Raw genomic sequence first — 20,907 nt, forward strand, 5'->3', positions numbered from 1 at the left:
GTGTAAGAAAGTGGTCTAAGTTCATTTTTTTGCAAATATCTGTCTAATTTTCCAAACATCATTTATTGAGTAGATTATCTTTACCCCATTGTGTATTCTTGCCTCCTTTGTCAGATATTAATTGACCATAAAGATGTAATTTTGTTTCTGGGCTCTTTATTCTGTTACATTGACCTATATATCTGTTTTTATGCCAGTACCATACTGGGTGTTTTTTTTTTAAATTTTTCTGAAGTGAGAAGCGGGGAGGCTGAGAGAGAGACTCTTGCATGTGCTAGACCGGGATCCACCCGGCATGCCCACTAGGAGGCGATGCTCCGTTGCAAACGGAGCCATTCTAGTGCCTGAGGCAGAGGCCATGGAGCCATCCTCAGCACCTGGGCCAACTTTGCTCCAATAGAGCCTTGGCTGCAGGAGGGGAAGAGACAGATAGAGAGAAAGGAGAGGGTGAAGGGTGGAGAAGCAGATGGGTGCTTCTTCTGTGTGCACTGGCCTGGAATTGAACCCGGGACTTCCACACGCCAGGCTGATGCTCTACCACTGAGCCAACCGGCCAGGGCAGCACCATACTGTTTTTATTACTATGACCTTGTAGTATAGTTTGATATAAAGTAGCATGATTCCTCCAACTTTGTTTTTCTTTCTCAAGATTGTGGTAGTTATTTGGAGTCTTTTTTGGTTCCATATAAATTTTTCTAGTTCTGTAAAATACGTCATTGGTATTTTGAGAAGAATTGAGTTAAATCTATAGATTGCTTTGGGTAGTGTGGACATTTTCATGCTGTCTTCCTATCCATGAACATAATATAAGCTTACACTTTTTTTTTTTTTTCATTTTTCCCAAGCTGGAAATGGGGAGGCAGTCAGACAGACTCCCGCATGTGCCAGACCGGGATCCACCCGGCATGCCCACCAGGGGGCGATGTTCTGCCCCTCTGGGGCGTCGCTCTGTTGCATCGAGAGCCATTCTAGCGCCTGAGGCAGAGGCCACAGAGCCATCCCCAGTGCCTGGGCCATCTTTGCTCCAATGGAGCCTCGGCTGCGGGAGGGGAAGAGAGAGACAGAGAGGAAGGAGAGGGGGAGGGGTGGAGAAGCAGATGGGCACTTCTCCTGTGTGCCCTGGCCGGGAATTGAACCTGGGACTCCTGCACGCCAGGCTGACGCTCTACTGCTGAGCCAACCGGCCAGGGCCTATATGCTTACACTTATTTTTATCTTCTTCAATTTCCTCTTTCACTATAATAATTTTCCAAGTAAATGTCTTTTAAATACTTTGTTATATTTAATCCTAGGTTGTTTATTTATTTTTGATATAATAGAAAATGGGATTGTTTTCTTAGTTTCCCTTTCTGATAGTTCATTATTGGTATATAAAAATGCAACTGATTTCTGGATATTTATTTTGTATCCTACTACTTTACTGAATTCATTTAATAGTTCTCGTAGTTTTTGGTAGAATCTCAAGGGGTCTCTATATACACTATCATGTCATCTGAAAATAATGACATTTTTACATCTTACCTTCCAATTTGGATGTCTCTTATTACTTCTTGGCTAGGACTTCCAGTACTATGTTGAATAAGAGTGGTGAAATTTAATACCCCTGTCTTATTCCTGATCATAAGGGAAACACTTTTAGTTTTTGCTCATTGGGTATGATGTTAGCTGTGGGTTTGTCATATATCGCCTTTATTAAATTGAGGTATGTTCTCTCTATTCTCACTTTGCTGTGAGTTTTATCATAAATTTATCATAAATTTATATGGTGCTGGATTTCATCAAATGCTTGTTATGCATCTATTGATTTGATCATGTGATTTTTATTCCTCATTTTGTTAATGTGGTGTCTCACACTTACTGAGTTGCAGATATTGTACCAACCTTGCATCCCCAGAATAAGTCCCACTTGATCATGGTGTATAATCTTTAGTGTATTGTTGGATCTGATTTGCTAACATTTTGTTGAAGATAGCATCTATGGTTCATTATGAATACTGGTTTATTATTGTCTTTCTTTGTGGAGTCTTTCCTGGCTTTGAAATTAGGATAACACTGGCCTCATAAAATGAGCTTGGGAATTATCCTTCCTTTTGAATTCTTGGTAATAGTCTGAGAAGGATAGGTGTTATTTCTTTTTAAATGTTTGGTAAAATTCAACTGTGAAGCTATCTGGTCAAGGACTTTTGGTTTTGGGGGGAAGATTTTAATTACTGCTTCAATTTCACTAGTTATAATTTGTCTACTCAGATTTTCTGTTTCTTCCTGATTCAGTTTTGGAAGACTGTATGTTTCTAGGAACTTTTCCATTTCTTCCAGATTGTCCAATTTATTGGCATATAGTTATTCATAAAAAACATTAATTTCTTATAACAACAAAATTAGGAAAAAATAAGGTTAAAAAAAACATGAGAAAAGTGAATAATATTAGACACTTTAGCTTTAAAACAGTAACTTCATGAACTCAAATCAAAAATATAAAGTAGTCTTATGGAGCTAATACTCATGGATCTAATACACACAAAGAAGGAGCTTTTCTATTGCCACTTCTTTGTCAATGGAGATGCTCTTCTACAGTGTGGAGAATATCTCTGTTGGTCCCTGTATCTGTCTCTCTGTCTCTCTCTCTCTCTTTCACACACACACATACACCCACACACAGGTCTTGACATATGCTGGCCCTATACTGATGAAAGAGCACCAAATGCTCAGGGGAAGCTTCAAATACTCTGAGACAAGAAGCTGTAAATGGAGGCGGGGCAGAGCAGGCAATCCTCTATAGACAATTCACATACATATACACTATTTTTTAAACCTAAAATATATATAATTTTTTTCTTTAATTACAGTTTCCCATATAACCATTAGTGGGTTCCAGTGATGCAAGCCATATTTATTAGAGGCAGCATGTCAAATAGGAGTTGACAATTACAGTCTCTATCAATACACATTATGCCAGACGGTAATGAGCCATCCACAAAGGGCTAGCCATCCAAAATAATCATACCGCTTTCCAGAGAAATGTCGAAGAGGTTATGGTTTATTACACAGTGCTCATTAGATATACAGTGGAGCATTAGCAATTTTTCCTTCATTTGCGTCTCATTTAAGGATCTGCCCCCACAAGCACAGTCAGATTAGTACACAAGGTTAAAACCATTATGCCCAGAAAAAAATTAAGTTGCATTTTATTTTACAGTAATGGTGGATCAAAGGTCCTTGGAATCAATTATTTGCAAAACCATTATCTAACACAGAATATTAACAAACGGGGAAAGAAAAGCAATGTCCTGACAGCATGGCTTGGACAAGAACAAAGACAGACTGTTTAAAATAAGCAAATACCACATTATTTAATTAATACCCCTGAAAACTATCTTAAAATAACACTAAGGGGGGTGAAGCATCAACCAATACTTTGAAATGCTTCATTTGTATCAACTTATTTTTATACAACATGGTTATAAATTTACTTATTGCTATAAGTACTTATTTTCTTAAAAAGAAACCTAGTTCCTCATCTTTGTGGCAAACCCACATTTATTGACATTTAATAAATTGGAATTTTGGGTATAACAATTATAACTAGAAAGATCTCATCAAGAAGGCAGATCTTACAGTAAGTTACAAAAATTAAAATAGATACTGCTAAATAATAGCTACTTAATGCAATCTGTCAAAGCATTAAATAACTGATTAACAGCATCTGAATTACCGACAGGGCAAACAGTTGTAGCAAAGAGGTTTTTCAAAGAGATTTCTCAAGTCCCGATCAACTTGTTAATAAAATGTTAAAATTCATCATAGGTAGGGGCTAATATTTCCAATATATGTTCCCTCATATATTATTATTAACAGACTGCAGTTATAGTGAATATTCAAGGATCCCTTGTTTTCATTTAATGAACATTCATTGAGAGCCTGCCACATGTCAAACCTCTGGGAATGTGTCAAAAAAAATGGAAGAAAAGCATTGCTCTGTCGTCAAGAAGCTCATGGCCAGATCTGTAAAGGATTTAGAGAGGAAACCAAACGATTTCAATCCTGAACAATAATTGCTATCATAGAAGTAAACACAGGGTGCCAAGGGAGCCCAGAAGAAGGGAATCTAACCCAAATCTTGGGGGAATAAGAGAAAAATTCCCAAAGGAAGTTACACAGAAAGTGGGACCCAAGGGTAATTCAATCTAGTAGAGAACTGTGGGAAGAAATACACTGGGAATATGCAGAAGAGCTAGGGGGCCAAAGTGATCATTATCTCAGATAATCAGAATATACAATTTTAAGGGATATAGTTTAAAAGCTGATCCCAAATTAGAAGAAAACATCCTGAAGTTGGAATGATGGACTTTATGATCAATTAAATTTCAGAGTAAATAAGTTTATTACCAATTTAATGTCAACTGTAAGTCTGACTTAATAACATGCCATGATCAAATTTTGAAATTCATTGGCTATTCTAATTGATCTTTATCCCTGCAGATGTGATAAGTATCCTGTCTTTTCCCCCTTAAACATGATGACAATGTGAGATAATATATGTCTACCATGTGTGTGTCTATTCTCAAAATAGATGTAATAGACTTTGAAAGAACTGAAAATAGATTGATTTAATTGTATGGTACCTAGTACCAGATACCTACACAGAAGTGTTTTGTTTTTTTTAATGGAGATGCCATTATGTCCTAGTACAGAACTATATATAGTTATGATCTATGATACAGTCAATTCTTGAGCATTACGATAGTAAAACTTTATTTCATCTAAAATATAACAGATTTCTTCTTCTTTGTGAATACTGTGATATTTCTAAAGTAAGTCTTATATAACTATATTGATTAATTTTTTTATGACTACCATTTCCCTTTCCTCAGCAGTGTTTTTTGTTTTGTTTTTTTGACAGAGACAGAGAGTCAGAGAGAGGGACAGATAGGGACAGACAGACAGGAAGGGAGAAAAATGAGAAGCATCAATTCTTCCTTACAGCACCTTAGTTGTTCACTGACTGCTTTCTCATATGTGCCTTGACCAGGGGGCCACAGCAGAGCAAGTGACCCCTTGCTCAAGCCAGCGACCTTGGGCTTCAAGCCAGCGACCTTGAGCTCAAGCCAGTGACCTTGGGCTTCAAGCCAGTGACCTTGGGCTTCAAACCAGCAACCTTTGGGTTTAAGCCAGCAACCCTGCACTCAAGCTGGATGAGCCCATGCTCAAGCCAGATGCACCCATGCTCAAGCCAGTGACCTCGAGGTTTTGAACCTGGGTCCTCCATATCCCAATCCAACACTCTATCCACTGTGCCACCACCTGGTCAAGCTAGCAGTGTTCTAATTCAGCAGTACTTGATCTTCCAAGATTTTTTTTTAATGTTTTATATTTATTTATTCATTTTTTAGAGAGGAGAGAGAGCTAGAATGAGAGAGAGAGAGAGAGAGAGAGAGAGAGAAAGGGGGGAGGAGCAGGAAGCATCAACTCCCATATATGCCTTGACCAGGCAAGCCCAGGGTTTTGAACCAGTGACCTCAGTGTTCCAGGTCAATGCTTTATCCACTGCGCCACCGCAGGTCAGGCGATCTTCCAAGATTTTCATCTATTAAATAAATAAGTACAGATTGCAAAGATTTAAAAAATGCATTTATAACTATGTACATATTATGTGCATAAAGCTTTGTATAAATGGTTGTAGCATCATTCTTGATTTTGAATTTCGCTTGGTTCAATCTTTTTTCTACCAGGAAAAGCCCCAGCTACAGAACATCAGAAGTCACTAAAGGTACAGAGCATCATGAGATGAGAATCATAACGCAACCAGAAGTCGTATTGTTGAACTATAGAAAAGGAAAAAGTAATGGGGCCCAGTACTGGTCATTTACTGTTCTAAATTGATTTTATTACCATGTGTAATTAAGAACTTCAAGTAACTCAAGAAGAACGAGACTGCTGCAGATGGGCACAGGGAGAGCACGGGTGGCCACCTCAGAATGACACTCAGAGCCCCTGGCAGAGCGGCCATTTTGTCGGTGTGTCTTTTCTTTTCACCGCTGTAAGGACTAATTTACTCATTTGCTCTCACCTCTGCCTCATTCTAGAGAATTTACATGGTTTAGGTATTACTAGAAGATGTTCAATTAAAGATAAAAAGTACAGTAGAAGTGGGGAAATCACGAGACAAGAGTGTGACAAGAGATAAAGTATGATAAATTGAAAATGGACGGCAGGGGGAACAACAAGCCATAAAGCTAATAGTCTGAATTACAGACTTTAGTGGAGCCCCCGGAAATAAAGCCTTTTACTCTGTGTGTGGCAAAACTGCTATTTTATCTCCAGATGTAATGATGAGTTTCAGGTTTTATGACCATGCATTCTCCAAAAATAGTATATGGATTAAAACCTCACCTGACCTCCCAGGCTTAGGAAAGGAGGGGAACTCTGTCTTGGAAACCATCAGGGCTTTGGGCTACATCTCCAAATCCTATTCCATGGATAAAACTGAAAGCTTCTGATATAATACTCATCATTTATAACAATACCAGAGGGGGTAATTTTCTACTCTTTGAAAATGGCACTGAATTAGTCATGGTCACCATTCTATAGAAAAATATTTGATCGCTTATTGCTGGATGATACTGTCCTAAATCAGTGGTTCCCTGTCTGGATTTTCCATATCTTTAATTCTTCACAGTAGATAAAGAATTCTTCACAGAAGTGAGTTACTGCCTCCTTTCCAAAATGTCCAAGGAAAACCATTCATTCACCCTTGGATATAGGTACATCTGTCTAAAAAAGTCAACTGTACTCACTAATAAAATGTGGTAACAGTAGTTATCTTATGGTCATCAAGTGCTCAGACTCTCATTACAAGTATAGCTAATAAAAATAACAACAAAGTAATCACTATTTCACATATAAAGTGTGTTTGGTAAATAGATTTTTTTACAGGAGGGTAGCAGAATAGCAAAAGGAGCCCCAGGTGGTAAAGAGGTTGGGAGGTTGTCATGGTAAAGTCTCTCTGCTAATTTCTGCCCACTTTCCCCTTTCTTTCTCGGAGGCATTCTAGGAGAGGAGCCATCCCCTTCACAATACATCTAACAGGAGGCCAGAAGAGGTCAGTGGAGAGCAGTTCCGGCACTCTGTCCTATTCAGAGGGGCTGGGCTCTGGCACATCTCAGGTTTCTACCCAAAAGGAAGAAGCCAAGAAAACAGAATAAATCTTTGTACTTATTTAAAACAAACAAACAAACAAACACACAACAACTTTGAAACAATCACAGACACTTTAAGGCTGTTATAACATTTACCTTAAAAAAGGAAAGGTTTAAATTAGGAAACAAAAGAATTCTTCAGTGTGGCTGTAAAATACAAGTTTTTACAGTAAAAGTTCCCTGAAGAGGACAGTGACAATAAAATAATAATGCCTTAATATTGATATACAATCCTATTTTCTCTAGTAGTCCATTATTTCTCAAAAAACATGAATTGCAGGCATATAATAATTCCCATTTAAATATACTCAATATCTGTTTCTTTCTGATTATGGGGAAGAAACAGTATATGATGAATAAGAACTGATTAAGTATTACAAAGCCTTTTAAATTGATTCTAAAAACAAATAGAGGCCCTGGCCGGTTGGCTCAGCGGTAGAGCGTCGGCCTAGCGTGCGGAGGACCCGGGTTCGATTCCCGGCCAGGGCACACAGGAGAGGCGCTCATTTGCTTCTCCACCCCTCCACCGCACTTTCCTCTCTGTCTCTCTTTTCCCCTCCCGCAGCCAGGGCTCCACTGGAGCAAGGATGGCCCGGGCGCTGGGGATGGCTCCTTGGCCTCTGCCCCAGGCGCTAGAGTGGCTCTGGTCGCAACGTGGCAACACCCAGGATGGGCAGAGCATCGCCCCTGGTGGGGGTCGGGCGCACGCGGGAGTCTGTCTGACTGTCTCTCCCTGTTTCCAGCTTCAGAAAAATGAAAAGAAAAAAAAAACAAAAACAAATAGAAAAACAGAAAATTAAACATGTTGTTTTAAATATTTAAATATAAAATTTTCCTCTTTTAGCTTCAGGGAAAAAAAGTCAATAGAAATACAGTCAATAGAAAGCTACCCGCCCTTTCCATTTAGAGCTAAAGAATTAGAAGGAAAAGGCTGTAGACTTTTAAATACCAGTTCCTATATTTCCACTTGTCTCTCTTAGAAACTACCCTGAAGGTCCACCTATAAGGTACAATACCTAAAAGCGAGCCTTAGATAGTCCTTCACTGTGGGCTACTTTGCCACCAAAATGAAGGTCATGGTCTGGGAGACATTTACTGAGTATAAACTTGCAGCAGGGTACAAGCACAGAGAGAATTTGAACCACGAAATCCCATGTAGTGTCTGATTTTAAGGGCTCTATGAATCTAAGGGAGGAACCAATAAAATGAGAAAATGCTAAGGAAAGACCTAACGTGGGTGGATATAATCAACAGATTACAGAGAGGTCCAAATTACCTTGCCTACACCTCTAATTGTTCCTGAGAAATATTAACTTACAGCCATAGTGCCAAAACAGAATTTGTATGAGGTACATTTGAAAATAATGAGCTGCCCATTAAGCACTGCAGATGTGTCAAAAATAAAAACAGGTTTTATAAAATTGAAGCCATAAACTGAATTAAACCCTAACAATTTGGTACTATTCCTCTAAATTCCCTAACAATTCTGATTTTCGGCTTGTTTTTATTAAATTAAAATCGTTCTAACCTGACCTGTGGTGGCACAGTGCATAAGGTGTTGACCTGGAACGCTGAGGTTGCTGGTTCAAGACCCTGCACTTGCCCGCGCAAGGCACATCTGAGAAGCAACTGCAAGTTGGTGTTTCCTGTTCCTTCCGACACCCTGCCTTTCTCTATCTCTCTCTCCTCTATCTAAAATCAATAAATAAAATCTAAAATAAATAAAAATAAAAAATTTCAAATTGTTCTAACCTATCTACAAAGATAAAAAGTAAATTTCTATTTTTAAAAGTTCTGAATTGAATGATGTAAAATTAAATAAAATACAGAAATACATTTTAAGTACAAAGTACCCTCTCACTGTTGCCAGAAATCAACAAAGGGGAAGTAAGTAATTTCACCACTGTGTTTTGTCACTCTCCTTTATGGAGAACACAAGAACACAGCTGTTTGCATGGCACAGTAAGTTGTAAAGTAGAAACATTTTTACATAGTCTACTACAAAGAAAAGTCTGCCAGATTTCTACTTCATTGGATAGTATTCAAGTGATTAACTACAGCTTTAGAAGGGATGGAAAATTGTTTTGCATCTCAGTTTGTTGGTTCTCTTTTGCACAGCCTCTAAAAATCCATTACATCATTATTTGCAATGAATACGTAAGTAATTATAATAGAGCGATAGACGCTCCATCTTACTGCAGGATGTAAATTATCTGTGGACAGCAGCAAGGCTTGTAGGTGCATAATTATCCAAGTATTTTCTTGAAATGTGTCTTTAATGAGTATGAATGTAATAGTTTCCAATACCAAAATTTATAGCACTCAGCATTTCAGGACTAATGACGAATGAAATAAGTATTGTTTTTTGTCTACAAGGGAAACCCATTAGACAGAATATCTGCTTGGAACACAAGTCTAGTTTTTTTTTAAATGGATCCTTTATCAAAGAAAATATATAGGTATCTATCTGTATTCCAAAATAAATCTGTGAAAGGAAATGTTCAGTAAAAGAGATACAGCCTGAAAACATAAATTTTTAATAAAAATTGTATAGAGCATTACTAAGATCCATATTCAACCACAAAACAAAAGGAAATTTTGTCTCAATAAATGAACAATAATTAATGGAGCACTTTTATGCCCTCCACAGTGCTAGGGCTTTGGAAGTCAAAGAAAAATTCTATAACTTGGTTTCTATCTACCTCATAATTCAACCCCACCAAATGTAAAGATTTATGCTAAGTGCTTGGGATGTCACAAGGAGTAAGAAAGTATATTTAGGGAACCCTAATCCAGAAGCTCGCTACAGTAATGGAGACAGCGTGGATTCTATGGTCAAATAGGGTTTGAATCCCAACTCTGCCATTTACCTACATTATAAACTTGATCAAGTTACTAAATTTCTCTAAGCCAGTTTCCCAAGAAAAGTGATTTTGGGGGGTTAATCAATTGTAAGGATTAAGGGAGTTAATATATATAAAGCATATTGAATAGTATCAGACATACAGAAAACTTGGTATGTATTAGCTATAGTAATAATTATTTTTTTTATGTTTATTACAATCAGCTTTCCACATAGCAGGTGCTCAACAAATGCTTGTTGAATGAATGAATCAAGCAGTGAATAGACAAATATAGTAGAGGGATAAGATAGACATGCAAATTACTACGAGATAGACAAGAAGTGCTCCAAGGTACGAAATGTAATAAAAGGCTTGGTGGTAGGAGAGATGCTGGGTTGGAAGATGACAAAACACAGGCTCCGACCTCTAGAATGCACTGCCCAGTGGGAAAACATACACACACGTCAGTCATTATAAAACTATGTGTTATAAACCTTCTAGAATTCACAGAACATTCCATCTAGGTTCTGGTTCTAACTGAGCCATGGCATTTCCTGGGGTACCCAAACCCCTGTATCTTTGTAAGTGGGTATACTTAGCCTCCTATAAAGCACAAACTGAGGAGCACGAAAGTGGAGAGGTGGGCCCAGTGCTCTTACTATTTCCTTCCTCATCATCTTGAGAAAACCACTGTTCTCTGAAGACAGCTCTACTTTCTGCCATCACTCCTCTTCTGTGTCACTCTGTGTTCATTGAAGTCTTTGGTATCCTGTTCAGTTCTGTTGTTCTCCTGGTCGACTTCAATCAAGTGAACCATCCACCCTGTAGTTTCTCAATCTACTCAATTCAAACTCTGCTAATATTCTGTCAACCCCATTCTCAGGAACAACTGGATCTTACCATTCAGAACTGTTATACCCTTGAAATGTTGGATATAAATATCCTACGTTCTATCTACAATCTCTAACCTCTCAGTTCTCTCTCAGCTGTCCTCCTCTACGCCTGTAACAGGAATCATCATGGCCTCCAGCCCTTAATCAGTCTTTTCTCCCTAATTTTGGACTCCCATAGTTCCACTTCCTTCTTGATCAACCCTACGTAATTTTATTAGGTCAACCATTCCTTTGTACATACCCTTTTCTTGATGAGCAAATAAAAATCATGATCATGCTTTTACCTTCTTTACTCCTTCCTCTAGGACTGCCAGGAAGTATTTACTGCTGTGCTCAGGAATTTGTGTTTAATCCTAACAGGAATGGAACACTACAAAAAATTTGAAATATTTTGCTTCACTTAAAAACTTAAAAACTTGAGCAGAAGAGGAAAGAATGAGAGCATCTTAATAACAGAAAATAGTGACCCGAGGTGCCAGTAACGACAGAGAGCAGGGATGCCAGGGTGCCAGGTGAGCACCCTGAGAGTCTGCTCCCTTTGCCTCCATTGCCGCCCTACCCTCTACTCAGTCCAAGAGCAAGAAGAAAAGTCCGAGGGCACAGTGAGGAGGGAGTTCCTCGGGGGCTAAGCCACCTGCAGATGCCAGTTCTCTCCTAGCATCTCGTGTGAGTGGTATTAACGACTATTTGTCTTTAAACAAAGGCTACCAGTAAACATGGGTGGATTATTAGCTCAATAGTGAATGTACTCATAGTTCTAGAAGTTAAGGTCCAAAAACAGAGTTCTAGAAATAAAATTGCATCAATAGTGTCAGAAGGCTGCTAGATGCATAAATTATTTTCTTACCTTGTCACTTTGAGGTCAAAGACTATTATTAATACTTGAATTACTCTCAATTCTTGCATTTCCTTCAGTTCAGCCCTGTGCCTTGCAGAGAGGAGCTGGCTAGGACGTGGTATATAGGACTACACGTTACTGAAACTTACCTGGATCTGTGCCCTGTCAGGCTCCCTGATTAGAAGCCCATTAATATCCCCATCATATATATATATATATATATATATATATATATGTAATCAATCACACAGAATGATTAAGCAGCTTGCTTAAGGTCAAATACCTAATCAGTTATTATAGATTTGAGACAAGAACCCAGGTCTCTGGCCCTTAACCCATGTCTGTATTACACCACAGTGTTTACCACTCAGGGTGCTTTGAGTTTGGGTTCAAAGAATCAGCATTAAATCATAAGGCTATTAAGGAAACTTTGCCAGTAAACATTTTAAGTGAGTACAAGTCTTCTGAATAGAACTAACATTTTAATATGATGAATGTCAAGAATTAAATGCTGTTTAAAATGCAGAATTACACATGAACATTGTCTTTGACTGTGGCTTCTTACTAGTTAACATATAGACCTTTAAGAAAAAGATTTTAATTTCTTCACCATTAACATAACAATTAATACAGCTTGTTTATTTGCAATGATGCACTCAGGCAGGCTAATCTATAGCAAGATATTTATGTAGAATAAGCTACCTCTCAGCTGAGTAGATTAATAGCCGAGCCCACCTACTTTTTGTGGTTAATTAAACTTGCTTTGTAAGAGGCTGTTCTTTTATGTTTTTCCAGCAGCTCTGGTGAAGTAATGACTTCTGATGTACAGTATGTAGAACATAAAGAGCCTTCCCCTTTCCTGTTCAACATATAATTGCTGCATTTGTGCATGCTGTGTAAGTTGAAAATAACAATATAAAGTTAATGAAGAAAATAAGTACTGGTTGTAATGAATTAGTAATATTGTTAGATTTGTATCTGGAGTTTATTTTTATTGTTGTAAGTGGAATACAATCAACAGGGACATGTAATCAAACTGTGCATGCTTTCAGCTCTTGAGATTTCTCTGAAAAGGAGCTAAGGTACCTTTATCTCCAAAAGCCTATTCTAAATTCAATTATTCAGTACAATCATTTTAAATAAGCACGTCTCACATTCCAGGGTCTTGTGATACAATAGATACATTTCTTAAATAGGCTTTCATTTCTTTCGAAGTATGAAATATAACTTTCTTTTAATATTGAAGTTAATTTTAATTGTATAAAATATGAATAGATTCTCTTTATTTAAAAAACTGAAATATTTGATATAAAGTTCCCTTTCCTACCTGTTCCCAAACCACCCTCCTCCCGTGTCCTCCAACCACTGTTGTTATGACGTAGGTGAGGTTTCTCCTGCTCTTTTCTAATGCATTTACACGTGTCATCATCATTAAAAAACTAAGTTTCTTTTAATACTATATATTTCTATTTTTAACTTTTTATTTATTTTAATTTATTGTGTTTAACTGGATTCAAGTGTCCCATTGAATATAACACCCTCACCCCATCCCCCTTGTCTCTATTTACACCCCTTTTGCCCTCACCCCTTAACTCCCTCCCTACTTCCCTCTGGGATTTGCTGTCCTGCTATCTGTATCTCTGTGTTATGTATATATAATTTCACTAATCCCTTCACCTTCTCTGATCCCATCCCCTCATCCCCTTTTAATGCTATACATTTCAATGTTAATTATTTCAAATTAGTATAATTGAGCCCCAAATAAATAATATGATCAAGATGTTTTTACTCAAGCTTCATTTTTTAGGATGTTTTTGATTTGGTTAAACCCCAAGAGAAATGTAGTCTGTTCATTTCGTTTGGCACTTTCAAGTGACAAACTCTTAACCGTGTGAAGGTGAGGACTGACAGTCATAGTCTATTGTTACTATAATTAGAAGTCATCAGAAGCTAATTAGTACCACATTAAAATGATAAATTATGAACTACTATATCTGTAGCTGAGACCAGGAACAATTCCCTAAATTTAAAGATTTATTTAAAAAACACCAAACTTGCTTCCTTCACAGCTTTTTATGTACTCCACGTCTCTTAAGATTTCACATAGGTTTCCAAACATTCTGCCACCTTACTATAACAGCATACCAAGCCGGACCAATTTTCCTTTAGAGGAGAAAGTAATGTTAAGATCACATGTTTTCTAGATTAATTTATAATTCTGTTTATAATGCTTTTTTGTAATTAGGTTTTGAAGTCCAACAATTACTTTAGCATATATATCATTAATTTAACCTTAATCAATTGAATAATACACTGAGTTGAAAAAAAATTAGCAGTTAACAAGAAATTGATGGTATCAATTTTAACATGGCCTGGCCAGGCGGTGGCACAGTAGATAGAGTGTTGGCCTGGGACTCTGAGGACCAGATTTGAAACCTCGAGGTTGCTGGCTTGAGCGCGGGGTCGCCTGCTTGAGCATGGGATCAGAGACATGACCCTATGGTTGCTGGTTGAGTCCAAAGGTCACTGGTTTGAATCCCAAGGTCATTGGCTTGAGCAAGGGGTCACTGGCTCAGCTGGAGCCACCCTTTCAAGGCATATATGAGAAAGCAATCAATGAACAACTACCACAACTATGAGGTGATACTTCTCATCATTATCCCTTCCTGTCTGTCTGTCCCTGTCTGTTCCTCTCTCCCTCTTTTTCTCTCACTAAAAATAAAATAAATAAATAAATAAATAAAAAACTTAACAGGGATGGTAAACCAACGAAAGTTAATCTGAAGACATCATTCTGCTTCACTCCTGCTTTCTTTATTTTAAAATAAAAATCTATAGTTTACCCATGTTCATAGGATATTTGATCTTGTAAAAGAGAGCAAGAGATAAACAGTTCACATCTGTGTAGGGACTATAAGGCTCTCCCTCTAACAGGACTAGGCTTACCTAAGCAAGCTTTTTCTTTTTTACTAGTTTTTTAAGAAGTGTAAATTAGTAAAACATGTATACAGTTAAAAATAATTCAGACCACTAAAGAGGATATAAAACGAACAGTTAAAGCTTCTCATCCCGTTTCCCCCACCAGCTGCCTCTCCCTAGAGGTGACCACTATAAACAGCTCTTTGTGTCTCCTTTGAAACATTTTCCTATAAAAATGTTTCATATAAAAATCCACTGCCCACCCAGTCAAGTCCCAATGGGATCAAACTATAATCTAATTCTGTATGTTGCTTTTTTTCACATGATTCTTTGAGATCTTTCCAGATCAGCATATACAGATCTCCTTAATTCTTTTAGACAAACACTTAATATTCCCTTGCATCAATAGCAACATGTGTCCTATTGGTGGACACTTAGTTATTTACTTTTTTGTTGTTTTTTGGTTGTTGTGGTTCTTGAAAACTATGATACAAAAAGCATTCTTATATATACATACATATATCAGCATGCAATTTTGCTATATCAACGGGTTGTTGGATTAAAATAAAATTTATAGCTATTACAAAATTGTTCTTTAAGTAACAATATCAATTAATGTCCCTACTAACAATGCATTCCAATGCCTACTTCCTCACACACTTACAAACACTGGGCATCAAACTGTTTAATCTTTGGCGATGATGGGGGAAACTGTTAATTTGCCCCTTATGATGAAGTCCATCATTTCCCCCCCTTTTGTTTACCAACCATCTATGATACTTCTTCACCAAACAGCCTGTTCCTATCCATGTTTGTGTTCTTTATTGCCTTCTTCTTGATATATAAGATCCTCAACTGATTTGTTGATTAAAACTTGGCCCTTTGTTATGTATGCTGCAAATAATTTTGTAATTTTCACAATTATCTTTTGACTTTGTGGGAATTTTATTACATTGAAGAATCATCTTTTATGTAGTCAAATGTGTTAATCTTTTTTCTGTATAGGTTCAGCATTTTGGGACCTTTTAGCAAGGTCTTCCTTGCTTCAACATTAAATAATAATAATAGTAATGTTATTATTATTATTACTTCTAAGCCATGATCAAGTAGTCATTGGCTGCCATCTATTTGCTAGGAAGATGCTGAATGCTGTAGTAATATGGAGAAACAGGTCATCTGAACTATGCTTAATAGCAGCACACAGAGCAGTCTTCTGGTACCAGCATTACAAAGAGTTATGAAAAATAATCAGTTCATTGTTTTGCTCCTATTTATCAGCCACCCTGCCCCGTGGAGGGAACCTGTCCCTGCGCTGGCCTCCCGGCAGCAGCTCTTCTGCCCCTTCTGGGACTGGAGTAGAGGGCAACACAGTTCAGAGAAATCCAAACCTATCAATAAAACATCAAGCCACAGAGATACCAGAATGGAAGTTGCAGATAATAGAGGTATACAAATAAAATGTATTATAAGAAGAAATAGGTCAAAGAAAAATTACTTGGGACTTAAAAAAAAATTACTAGATATTCTGCGATGTTTTCTGTTATGTTGTGTTAGTTTCTGTGTTTTTTTGGTGATATTCCACTCGCACTTTTATTTCTTTAATGTCACACTGTATATTGATTTACGTAATAACTACGTGAAAAAAATTAAGACTGTTCTATGAAGACTGCTTTAGAGTCTGATTACGAATCACATCCTGAATTAGAGGTTGCAGAGGACATAATATAGAGTACAGTCAGCCACTGTAAGAAACGGTCTGTCCATGTTAAACTACTCTAAAAAGCACATACTGTAAATGTGTGATTCAAATATTTATTTTGGTCTAGAGCACTTATGTTAACAGAAGATTCAGTCATCTAAAGATTTAAATGAATACTATGTCTAAGGCGCTGGCCAGATATAGAGATATATAAAGCTGGCAAGTACAGTCTAGTTGGATACTGAGAGAGAGAGAGAAAAAAAAACGTGTTTGACAAACTTGATTCAATCTTTTCTATCAGAGTTAATAAGAGGTTTTGGGAAATTTCAAGCAATGAAGGTAGGGTGAAAATGTGTGGTCTGTTTATAACTGCTAGTTAGATGAGAAATAACTGAGTCAATTATTCCTAAAACAACTGAGAAAGATGAACCCTTAGTCAAAAAATTTACCTAAATTTTTAAAACTTAAAATCATGTTACATTAGAGAAGTCTGTACTTTCAAATGTTATGCTTAATATATTGTAATGATCTATTTTTTTGTACATAAAAGTATCCTATTATTAATAGAAAGGAAGTTATAAACTTATTTTCTCAGGAGTGGCTAGGGTTACTTTTACATTAAATTTAGTAAATTTTTTGACTGATTACCTTTGTAATCTATTTTTTAAACTCAGAATTGGTGGAATAAACGTCAAGCCCACAGTCTTCTTGGCAAAAGACTGTGGTAGATGTTTATAATGCATTTTTATAAATGTGGTCCTCTTATCTGTTTTTCAAAATCTAGTTATTATATTCGAACCTAAATTCTATCTCTCTTGGCCATATGATGAGTTCAGTAGACACAACCAACAAATTATATCCATCAGCTATGTCCTTAGGCTAAACAAAAGAGGTCACCTAACTCACTTTGGTCTCTCAGGTACTTTACTGAGGTCCCATTATCTGTCATCAAAGTCAAGTTTATGAGAGAAAAACACCAACAATGTAAATCCCAGTAATTTGGAGGGGAATTTAAAAAGCTCCCAAATCAGTACTTCCCTCAAATGTTAAATAATTCACTGTGGCATTATAGATACAAGCCTTCAGGCAAAAGCTACACTTGAACAATTAAGAAAGCAGAAGCCAAACAAATGACTTCAGGGATAGAGAAACAAATTAATGGTTTCTCATAGTGTAGTACTATGCCAAATTACATTTTCACATTAACAAGTGTATAAAACACCCGAGTATCAGCAATGACGTACTGGATCAAGTTTGATTACAGAAAATAGCCTGGAACCAGGATTATTCCCTAAATGTAATTATGTATTCTATATACTTGGGTATGAAACCCATTTATATTATTTGGAAAATTTTTATATTCATAATGTACCACCTACTCTTTTGCAAAGTTCTTTTACAATTGTTCATGTTAACATGACCATCTATCAAATGCACGTGTTCCTGTGAAGGCTTAGAAGGTGATGCAGCTGTTTCTTAGAGCCTAGATAAGAACTTTGAAACACAGGGTTACATCGCAGTACACTGTGTGTATACAGGTAGGAGCATCTGCACAATAGAAAGAGTACACACTATAGACTAAAGCCAGGATTTAATTCCCAACTCGATCACTTTCTACCTAGAGGATTTTAGACAAGTCTTGATCTCAACATTAGCTTCTTTTTCTCTAAAATGGGTATGATTCACTTATGGAACAAATATTTACTGAACACCTATTAAATGTCAAATAGTACTTTTCATGGATTATTTTAGAATTAGCAATAATAAAATTTAGCTAGTATTCCTTAGAGAGGTGTGTATGGTTACCCAATGGCAAGAGCAGATTACTGACCAATAAATCAGCAAACTAAAAACCAAAGAAGTTCCTATCAGGAGGTGAAGATACCCAGGATACAGGGTGATGTGAAGTCTGCTTGCTTTCCAGGGATTAACAGGTTATTGGTTATGGATCCTTATGTGTTTTCTCCAATTATTTCAACTAAACTCAGTCAAGAGCTTGCTACAAAATTTAAAAGGTCAAGTTTTGACCTCTAATTCAAGCAGTTTGGGGGAAGGATGAAGATGTATTAAAGATTTGCCAAGTTGCTTTCAATTCAGGAGTTTTTCAAAAAAATATTTTATAAGAAGACCTTCTTTTTTTGGTATGTTAATTTAATGGTAAGTCTAGTCAACAAGTGAAATAAATTGTTTAAGTTAAACTGGAAAATCAGAATGGAATCAAGGAAAAAAAACAACCCATAATTTAGAAAGCAATGTCAAAAAACTAATTTCTTACCATGAATAGATCCCAGTGACCACGTCATAGTCCTGACAGTGCGCATTCACGCTGCCGGGCCCAGCAGCTTTGGAGATCAGCAGCACCACCAAGCCCCGCAGCTGCAGGTTACTCCGGCTGTCCTGCACAAACCCCCTGCCAACAGGTTAAAAAAGAGTAAGATTGATACACTTTCATAAGATCAGTCAGATCATGTTACAAATTGCTGCAAATATGCCTATACTTCCAAAATCAGACAATGAAACTTGAAGTAGAATTCGGGGGGAAGAAAGAGTTAATAGGCAGAAACCATGAGTTCAGCAAACTGGAGAAACCCATAAGTGGCTGTAAAAGTGACGATCTCCAACTGTGAGGCTTGACCTGGCTTTCTCTTCTTTTGGGGCTTTCCCACTGTCTATACCCTACCTCACAATATTAAGCATTTGCTCTGATAACAAGAGGGACCCATAGTTCTAAACTGCTTGGGTAGCTGATAGCAACTGAAATAAATAGAAACTGTAGGGCTTAGGTGAAGCTATATTATTTGATGACGGTGGTAAAAGGAAGTGATAAAAATTATTTGTCTTCACAGCAAGAGAAGCTCAAAAAATGAAAGCATTAAACCTAATCCAAGTGGCTCAGAAATTTATTTGAGAAATGGAAATAAACGAATGCCATGAGCAAATATCTTACATTTCCTATTACTTATGCAAAGTTTTATCATTCTAGACAACGATGAGGCTTTGACTTAGAATGTCATTTTTTTGCTATGAGAATTGAACTTTAATAATTTCAACTATAACTAAAGCGAGGAATACTGTCCTGGAATATATTATTTTGTTGTTGTTGTTTTGTTTTTAAGTATTGCAAATGGTTGTCATACAAGAACTAAATGGAATCATTAAAATAAAAGAAAACTATAGTAATATAATAAATTAGTATTTAGAACGATGTACACGAGCAATAATCAAATAGATTATATTATAGTATACATAAATAATATACAAATACACTTCTTGATTGTGGTAAAAATAACATTAAAAAATTGCATTATAGTACCTCTTTGAATTATTAAGACTTCTATGGTAAATTCTGAACAAAGAATCAATGGAAAGTAATGATGTAATTGAACCAAAATTAGTAAGATAGTCTATTACTTAAAAAATTTCTTTGCTCCTCATGCCTCCAAACAATAATTTTATAAAGGGCCCCTTTTGGCACTTTCATTAGTTTCAAAATAAGAGTTCTTCAGGCTCTGTGCAAAGTAAAAGTTATAGCTATTTCTCTACTTATATTTTCTCCTCAGTCTAGTAAGTGAGCTTCAGTAAGTCAGAAGAGTCAATGACTTTTAAAAAGAAATTTTAATTTCCTAGGAAAGGAAGCTAAATTAAGGTAATTAAGCTATATCACAGTAGAAACAATCGTCAGAAATGCCCAAAGCTCTTTACTGTCATATAACAATCTGCTTAAACCCTATAAACCTGAACCGCAGGGAGGCTGGAAAGCATCCTATCTTAGAAAAAGAGAATGTAAAGCCCTGGCCGGTTGGCTCAGTGGTAGAGTGTTGGCCTGGCATACGGAAGTCCCGGGTTCGATTCCCGGCCAGGGCACACAGGAGAGGCGCCCATCTGCTTCTCCACCCCTCCCCCTCTCCTTCCTCTCTGTCTCTCTCTTCCCCTCCTGCAGCGAGGCTCCATTGGAGCAAAGATGGCCCGGCGCTGGAGATGGCTCCTTGGCCTCTGCCCCAGGCGCTAGAGTGGCTCTGGTTGCGACAGAGCGACCCCCGGATGAGCAGAGCATCGCCCCCTGGTGGGCGTGCCAGGTGGATCCCGGTCGGGCGCATATGGGAGTCTGTCTGACTGCGTCCCCGTTTCCAGCTTCAGAAAGATACAAAAAAAAAAAAAAAAAAGAGAGAGAATGTAAAAAAAAAAAAGAGAGAGAATGTAAAGCAAATTAATATTTGCTTTAAACTACAAATATTAATTTATCCTACTTATCCTTATTGATGTATTATCTAAGGTGAATCTTTATTCTTTCATTTCTGTGTAATAATATTAAACAGAAGGTTTAAATTGGTTCCTAATTCTAGAAAGGGAAGAGGAAGGTGAGGCTGTGTGCGTGTGTGAGTTAATGTGTGTGTGTGTGTGTGTGTGTGTGTGTGTGTGTGTGTGTATGCATATTTTGGGGGTGAAACCTGACTAGGGATTAAGGATATGATGGCCGAGTAAGAACTCTAAGAGGCTAACCTTGAGACAAGTCCGACCA

General features: G+C 37.2%; 1 protein-coding gene across 1 annotated transcript in view; it reads right to left on the reverse strand.

Moving 5' to 3' along the window:
- The window catches only part of PDSS2 (decaprenyl diphosphate synthase subunit 2), a 298,179-nt gene that overhangs the window by 147,660 nt on the left and 129,612 nt on the right, over positions 1-20,907 (reverse strand). Inside the window, exon 2 of the mRNA XM_066248357.1 lies at positions 18,664-18,798. Coding sequence (XP_066104454.1) covers positions 18,664-18,798 — 135 coding nt within the window. The remainder of the gene's footprint in view (positions 1-18,663; positions 18,799-20,907) is intronic.

This window comes from Saccopteryx bilineata, chromosome 12, assembly GCF_036850765.1.
Source record: "Saccopteryx bilineata isolate mSacBil1 chromosome 12, mSacBil1_pri_phased_curated, whole genome shotgun sequence".
In the NCBI taxonomy this organism is placed as follows: domain Eukaryota; kingdom Metazoa; phylum Chordata; class Mammalia; order Chiroptera; family Emballonuridae; genus Saccopteryx; species Saccopteryx bilineata.